The 8,857-nt window shown below is 39.4% G+C and overlaps 1 protein-coding gene across 1 annotated transcript in view; it reads left to right on the plus strand.

The window, feature by feature from the left end:
- The first annotated feature begins 788 nt into the window (after positions 1–788).
- The window catches only part of LOC107655889 (microtubule-associated protein 1B-like), a 26,170-nt gene continuing 18,101 nt past the window's right edge, over positions 789–8,857 (plus strand). The window contains exons 1-2 of the mRNA XM_016443501.1: positions 789–1,119; positions 3,798–3,899. Of these exons, the coding sequence (XP_016298987.1) occupies positions 933–1,119; positions 3,798–3,899 (289 nt within the window). The 5' untranslated portion in view covers positions 789–932. The remainder of the gene's footprint in view (positions 1,120–3,797; positions 3,900–8,857) is intronic.

Raw genomic sequence — 8,857 nt, forward strand, 5'->3', positions numbered from 1 at the left:
GCACGGTTCGGCTCGGCACGGTTTGCGTTTCCACTGCAGTTCAGTACCGCTTTAGAGTGGGCGGGATTATTCACATGTCATTATAGTTGCGCCGCCTCTATTGCCGTGACTCCTAAAAAACTTTTTCATTCCGCGTCGCCCCATCAAGCTCTCGCTGGATCCGCTCCTCTGCTATCAACGAGAGCAACGTCTGTACTTCCTCAACAGGGGGAACAGCCACTTTTTGGTTGTTAAAAAAAGGTGCGCTCGTTCAAACAGTTGCGTTCGATCCCTCGCTGGCTGTGCTGATTTAAATCTAGCGGTTCTTTTGTGTTTGTGTCGCAAGTTCAGTGACGCAGGTAGTGACGATTCTCTCCGGCCAATCAGTGATCAGCAGAGTTTACACGTCATGTTTTGGTAACGGTACGGTTCACTTGGAACCCCAACCGAAGTGGTACTAAAAAAAGTACCAGGTACCACGTACTGTACCCAGTGGAAAACCCCCCAAAAGTGAACCGTACCGAGCCGTACCGTGCCGTACCATGCAGTGGAAAAGCGCCAATAGAGTCACTGTTTCTGACTTGCTTTCTATTCAGTTTCAAATAACTTCATTTGGATTGTTTTATACAATATTGTCAAGGCTAAACTTTTATGGATATTGACGCGCAATCCACATGTCAACAAGTTAGACCAATGTTAACGATAAATCCTGGACATCCTTTAATTATGTAACGCTTTTCAAGGTTCCGATTGGTCTCGCGCTGTTTTATGATTTGCTGCATGACATCAGCTGGATGAGAGGAGAGGCAGCAGCGGTTCCTCATCACTATGACACACAGTCTGAGGATATAAAAGCCTGGGCCACTCCTTCTGCGCCCGCTGCACGGCTTCAGATAGCAGCTCACTTCAGACTGCCGGACAGAGAGTGCGAGTGTGCCTGGGTGCCTGAGAGAATGGCGACGCTAGTTGGTCCTGTAGATACTCCAGCACCCTTCGGAGGTGTCAGTAGCATCAAGAACACGGCATCCCCCACGGCCTTGACACATCACTTCGACGAGGGCAAATATTACCTGCTGGTGGTCATTGGGGAGCTGGTCACTGACGAGCATCTGAAGTGTGCCATTGCGGACATTGAGAAAGGTAGCGCAGCTGACACGAATAACGTGAAATGTTTTAGTGCTATTTATCCCGTGAATCTATTTTAAATGATGTTTGGACGCGTATGCCTTCTGCAGTTGCCTTTTCAAGTTCAATAGTCTAACCTTGAACTCACTGTGGGGTTGAATAGGTGATTTGAATGGGGGAATCTAGCCACAAAATTCTGCTGACTGCAAGAAACTTTCCATGCATCATGTTATTGGATTTCTTTGTTGTGTGAATATGTAGATGGAAACTGTAGCGCAGCCCCTCCCTGTTAGTAACTGGCGAGTGCAGGGCATGTCTTGTCAAAGCGATCGCATCGTGCCACCCTGCTTCCCAAAGACACCATCATCATTACCATCAGCACCATCACTGTTTTCGCAGGGCGTGCAGCTCTGTCCGATGATCCAGCTGTTGCTTTTGGCCATATGACGAACTGTCTGACTTGTGTTGTGGGCTAGGATGATTCAGCCCGCATATTTATAGTGCGTCGATCAATAAGGCTTATCGCTTGTTTTGCGGGGTGGAGGGTCGTAATGGAGCATCGATCCGCTCTGCAGTCAGGATGTGCACCATCACCTTGGGTTGGGTCTGCGTGGATTTGATGTGGCGCGCCAGTTCTTTGTTTCCTAAGCTCGTGTTTTTCTTACAATATCCCTGGCTTGTTTTTGCGATTCATGTGGGAATCACCCTAAATAACCACGAGAGAGATTTTCAGAAAATAATTAATTCAGTTTAATTGAATCACTGAATGAGTTAATCATATTAAATAGCTAGCTGTATTGTATAGCTAGCAACAGTGGCGTGTATGGCAAAAGCCATAACTTTTGTCCACTTCACCAGACCTAGAGACATTGTTGCTGCGAATCCTGATTTATTTCCATCCTCTTACATTCTAACTACTCACTCCTTTCTAGTCCGACACCGGCTTGTGGGCGTGGCTCGGTCCGCACTGCAGTCCCTACGGAAAGTCAGAAGGGGCCCACGTTCCTGCCAAAAAGGATGTTTCAGTTAGTGATGGGACGCTCGAGTCATTTCCGCGAACCGGTTCTTTTCAACAGCTCATTTAAAAAAACTGATTCACGTCTAGACGTAATTAGGCTACGTCTTCACTTGGTCCTGCATCCAAATGTTACAATAAAGCAATAGGTAGGCACATATTGTGTTTTTTATTAGTAATCGTATTTATGTATGCGTCTCAGTTGAGCTTGTTGCAATGCAGCCATGATTCAACGCATACACAAGTCTTTTAAAATCTAATTATAATTTGTATTACAAAATACTAATTAGCCTAAATATCTTGGCTGAAAAAGTTCTTGCACTTCTGAATGAAATGCTAGGCCTATTTGTTAAACCTTTGTTTATTTGTGTATGTGTTGATAAAACTGTCATAAACGTATTTCCAGTAGGCATAAGATTGAACATTTCTGCGATTTGGATATTAAATTTGAATCCAAATCCGGTTCACTCGCTCTAGATAGCTCGGTTCAATGAGTTCACGGTTCACTTCGGTTCTTTAATGAATAATTCAGAGCGATTTGGTTCAACTGATTCATTTAAAAGATCCAACTCAGAAGATCGAGTTGTGAATGAATCATATAGTGGTAGGCCTAGTTGCTTTTATGTATAATGAGGGAATCATAATCCCTTTGAGTGTGACCATGCGCAAGAATAAGAATAAAACAGAATTATCACTCTTTTCATTTGCTATATCAGGAGACATTAGTATCACTTTGATGATGTCTCTGCTTCCATACTGAACAATGTCATACTGAACAATGTACGATTGTTCAGAATTGCTTGTTACCAGGTTCACCTTATTGGAAGCTTCACTGCTGTTTATTGTGATAAACAATACTAAATTAAATCAGGCGATACATATGCTCTTGTTTTGTGGAACTTTATGATCTTCTGAATTCTAAACAACCAAGTAACAAAGCCAGAAATGGAGGTGAAAATAGCAAAGCAATGCTTCAAAAGGGAAACCAACAGTCACTGTTGTAATAGCAGTATATTACTATACTTGCCTTGAAGACATACAATATGAGTTGTGTGTGTGTAGAGGAAATAAAGGGGTAATATTCTTTTCTGGGAGCAAGTATGCCATCATAAAAACAAAACATGTTTGTCATGAACAATGTGAACAACCTTCTTAACCTTTACCATTCAGAGGCAGATAGCACTTCATTCAGATCTCGAGAAATGTTCTCTTCAACACACAATTTCTCTTCTGGCTAACCATTGATCAAAAAGAGAAGTAGCACAGACGTCTAGTCTCAGAACATTTCATAGATATTTCCATACATTGATTGACTTTTGCGTGTGAATCAACAGAGCATGGCATTTAGTTAGTGTGAATTTAGTGATACTGGGCTTCAATTGAATAGGAAAGATCTGAAACTCAATTTGATTATTTGAATGCCTCCCCCTTTAGACTAATCCAAAGTACAGTAAAGTATGTTATTTAAATATGCCCAATTGAGTTTAAGATCTCTCCCTGGTTTATTGCTACATGCTTCATACTCAAGGTGCTAAATAAACAAACATTTACTTGAGACATAGATTTTTATTTTTGGAGCAATAGCTTGTATTCTCAGTATATAAATGATGATATATAAATTATGATCTGTAAAAAGTGCAACATTTTTTTTTTTTACACTTTTCCCTCTGATTTGCAGGAATTCGTTCATGGGACACAAACCTGATTGATTGTAACCTAGACCAGGAGCTGAAGCTTTTTGTTTCGCGACACTCTGCCAGGTTTTCAGCCGATGTGAGAGGTAAGCTGAACATGATCTGCTCACTTCTTATCCCTTAGCCAGCTCAAAACTCGATAGCAATTTCATGATAACCTAATATTAAATATTTAAAACATAACGAGCCCAAACTTCAATAGTGGTACATTAAAGAGCAAGTATTTTGTACTGTTTCTTTTCCCAATATAAAAATGTGCATTACCATGACGTAGCAAAATCTCTCATGTTACAAGGTCATTAAAACAGCTAGAAAATCTGCTTAAAAATCTACTGTCTATAAATATAGACAGGAAGAGTTCCAGTGACATCATTTCAGTGCCAACTAAATCAGCGTGTCGGGGATGAAAGATGTGACAATCACTTCAGAGGGCTCGGTGCCTGAATCGGTCAGCATTACACCTGTTTACATTTTTTCCATCATGGTTTGCTCTGTGACTCTTCTGACCATCCCTATCACAACAGCAATATGTTTTGTTACATAATGTCATGCTCCAGCTGTTAAAGGGGTCATATGATGCGATTTCAAGTTTTCCTTTCTCTTTGGAGTGTTACAAGCTGTTCGTGAATAGATAAGATCCCTGAAGTTGCAAAGACTAAAGTCTCAAAACCAAAGAGATATTCTTTATCAAAGTTAAGACTCTGCCACACCCCCCTAAAACGGCTCATTCTAACACGCCCCCACATATCTAGGTCACTATGTGGGAATATTTGCATAATGCGCCCAAATGTGCACGCAAAGAAAGAAGGCGTGGTTTCAGTAACCGCAGTTAGTGTTGAAGCAGCCATGTCAGGGAGACGCTGTGTGTTTCTAGGCGAAAGCAAAAGCACTTTATCTGGCCTTCCGAAAGTAGATGCATTTAGGAATCTTTAAGATTACTTACAACAGAACAGCAATGCATTTTATGGACGACCGTTTCCTGTTCCCCTTTCGGGCTTGAACTGATGGTAAAACGAATGACATTATTTACTGTCTTTACATTTATTTTGAAAGATGAAGCTCACGATTATGGTAAGGGGCGTTACATTTCCGACGAGTGCTTGCGGTGTTCGGCCAATCACAATGCACTGGGTCAGCTGGCCAATCAGAGCAGACTGCGCTTGTCAAAGGAGGGGGCTTTGTTGAAAACGAAGCGTTTGAGAGAGGCGGGGCATATAGGACCTACAATAATGTACAGTATTTGAAAAATAATGTGTTTTTTGAACATTAAAGCATGTCAACATATTCTGTTACACCAAATACACAAAATAATGATCTTTAAAAAAGCATCATATGACCCCTTTAAGTAAAAGCATAGTGATTCTTATCAGCTTATTAGCACTTAGCATGCAAACATTGGTGAGATAACCACAATGTTCAGAACTTATTAGCTTCCCTAATTCTTTCTATCTTTAACCCTCTTCTATATCTAAAGTAAACTCATATTTGCTTTTACATTATGATTTTATTTTTTGTGAGTTCTTGATGAATTCTTTTGAAGAAGATAAAAGAGGTGGGTTTAGACGGTCTGCCTGAAGCTCTGTCTGGATCAAACCCTGACCCTGGTGTCCCCTCCTCTGTCCTCCCTGCACACTCGCTCTGTCTGTCTGCCTCTGGATCTTTTGTTTTCTCTATTTTCTCTTTTTTCTTCTCTCATGCTGAATTGCTGCAAGGGATGAAAAGCTAGATGTAAGATAATTCGCTGAAAAAGTAATGACAATGGGTTTGTCTCCTTTTGAACGCAAGGCTTCACACATAGGGCTTCAAATGCAGTCAGACCTGAACAGTAGAATACAATATAATTTTTCACAAAACAGCAGGAAATTGTGGTAGTTTAACCATAATGGAAATATCTTCCAGAGAGACACTCAGTCTGCTAAAGTAAGCAAATGATGAGCCAACACTGACCTTTAATGATTGAAATGTAATCTGTGCTTGAACACACACACACACACAGCACTATAGCTTAATAGCATAACTTACACTCATCATGACTGTCTCCTTGATTATATATGTTAGTACAGGAAGCACTTGGGACTCTTCTGGTATTGCTGTTAGGCAGCAAAGCTCATTACTTTGATGAGATAATCAGAATTCAGTCTGGAATCTGAATGGCTGTCGGAGGAGGACAAAACATGAATATATCATTGGCTACTAATCCCCCCTTTAGGATAAAAATGACACATGTAGTAGGTGTTGGTTCATTTCCATAATCAGATTTATTTCTCAATGGGTGGCTTTATACAAAGCTTTTTAGAAAATTAACAGAGGAATTTGCATTGTGCCGCTTTTGGCCCTAAGCCTTCTAAGTGCAAAGCCATTAGCTGTCCACCACAGACAAATACCTAGTGGATGTATTGATAATTTTTACCCCACCAGCCTCCCCCTCCTTTTTTACAGCACTTTCAATTTTATAACCGTTCTTGTTACTTTCAAAGGATTTTAATTTAATTTAGTCTTTAATAGTTTTCAGTGTAGAATATAAGCGAGTTGTAGGATAATTATCTGTTGAACTCTCCTACAGTTTTTTTTTCTCAGAGGGTTAAACAGATAAATGGGGGCAGGGAGAAGGTGGGTTATTACTAGTTAGCATGGTGGAGGGCAAAATATAAATCATTAAACATCTGAGGCCTGTGAAGAGTACAGGGAGACTTGAGACTCACATACATGCACATATTTACATTTATTCATTTAGTAGATGTTTTTATTCAAAGCAGTGCACAGATGAGAAACATTACAAACAAACTAAGAAAAAATATTGGAGAGTGCAATTTTTTGGAAGAATAAGAATGCAAACGCATGGTTATTCACATAATTCACATGGAAAAAATCAGACAGAATATGAAAAAAGAAAAAAAAACAGAAAGGAAAAAATGAAGGCACAAACAGGAAACCATCTATTTTTGATGAACTCCTTTGTACAAAACACCATTCCAATGCCTTTGAAACGCTCAGAATCCCCGTCAGAATCTCTAACAGAAGATGAGTCACAGTGTGAAACTCTGTACTGTGAAACAGTAAAAAAAATAAAATAAAAAGATGAGGAAGCACTTGAAAGAATGCTTGAGAAAGAATTATGAGAGAGGTAATATTGTGTCTGTGAGGCTCGGGAGATAAAAGGAACATGGAGGATCCCTTTGCTTCTGAGGTACTTCAGGGCCTTTAGAGGATAAGCATATGGTACCTGAACTTTGACTTTTTCATTGCTTTGAGTCGAGACTAAGGCTTAAATTTTGCCTGGAGGTTCAAAATTAGATCAGCTATCATAGTCCAGCAGATTCGCACAGCATCAGACAGTGCAGTATGTAATCAATAATAATGAATCCGCTTCTGTAATGTAATCAATAAGCACTTAACAAATGATTGCACTGTCTACTGTGTATGTACATGCTGTCTGTTCATCTGAAATTATGCAATATTATTAATAATTAACAGTATGACATATGGACTGGCTATGTTATACATTATGTCACATTATAAAGTAATATGGTACTACTTTGTTAAAATAGTTTTCTTTCAGCAACTTGACAATTTAAAGGAATAGTTCATCCAAATATTTTGTTATTTACTTACTGTGCATATGTTGTTCCAAACATATATGAAATTCTTTCTTCTGTGGAAAACAAATGTAAAAATAAAATATAATGAATATCCAGTAATTTCAATTCAGTTTTATAGTAAAGTCATACTGTCCTGGGCGTGTTTGCAAATTATAGATTTTTTGTACAGTCTATAATATCTTTGATGAATAAATACTGTGAATTGGTATTATATAAAGCTCTGTAAAAATAAAGGTAACTTGATCAGTTTTGATTCTCTATAGTTTACTTCTAGTTTTACATTCGGGGCCTTTGGTAGATGTTTTTTTCAAATTTAATTTACAAGAGTACTTCAGTCTTTGAATGTGAGCCAGCCATGGTCTACAGACAGAAATCATGCAATTCTAAACGTAATGTGAGTAAAAGAACACTAGCTATAATTCAAGCACAATACATATAAAGGAAAAGAGCACTCCTGCGTCTGTGCTGTGGTCAGTCACAGAAAGTGAGACATTGTTTTGTATTGTTTGTATTGTTTAAGTAAACCTGTTTTTAAAGCATACTTCATTGTGTGGCTCAACTTAGCCCAGCATGTGTTACAAGATTATAACAAAGGCACATCATATATTTGACTTCAACTTATAAGGGCTGTGATATTCTTGCAGAGGTTTGAAATAGGTGCCTTTTGTAGTAAACAAATGTGGGTGCTTTGTATACAAGTTTGAGCACTCTAGCTCAAAAATTCAGCGAGTTCCAGATGCTGAAACAAAAAGCATTACAACTATACTCGGTCTCTCCCTAAGTGGTATTGATATTTCTAACTATTCATATGTGTGTTCGAAAGGGCTCTGCTATGCCCTTTTCAAAATCCTATTTTGGCATCGAAAGGACAGGACAGAGTTGGAGAGAGATAAAGTGAGGTAGAAAGTCAAGTTCATGTTCATGGCATTGTGTTTGTGTGGATGCTTTGTTTGTGCGTTGTGGTGAGTGTCATTAGATGAGGCTGCCTGCCCAAAGGGTGTTCAGTCTGTATTAATATCAGAGACAGTGAGAGTTGAGATCAGGACAAGAGGGGTGAGGACTGGGTTGGGTGAGTGTGGCAGCGCAAAGCTATAGTGTAAGTTAAACAATACTGCGTCTGACACATCTGCCCCCACAATCAAACTGGAATGGAAGTATCCCAGCTTTTAGGTGACAATCAAATATGACTGCTTTAGCTTACTAAAAGCTGTAAGTTTGTAGTTATGTTACATATCTTGTAAAAAAAGACTCTGTCACTGGCCGGGACAACAGTTGAACTCCCGTCCCCATCTAGTTTTATATACATCATCACTCATACATTTACAGTTTATAGCCTTTTCCTCGGGTGCACACTTGGGTTTGTGCTACTGTTATGTTCGCATACACTGACTTTAATCTTCACATATTCCCGCTATCACCACTTCAATGATCACACACACACATAC

Source organism: Sinocyclocheilus anshuiensis, unplaced genomic scaffold (assembly GCF_001515605.1).
Source record: "Sinocyclocheilus anshuiensis isolate Anshui unplaced genomic scaffold, SAMN03320099.WGS_v1.1 scaffold860, whole genome shotgun sequence".
Lineage (NCBI taxonomy): Eukaryota > Metazoa > Chordata > Actinopteri > Cypriniformes > Cyprinidae > Sinocyclocheilus > Sinocyclocheilus anshuiensis.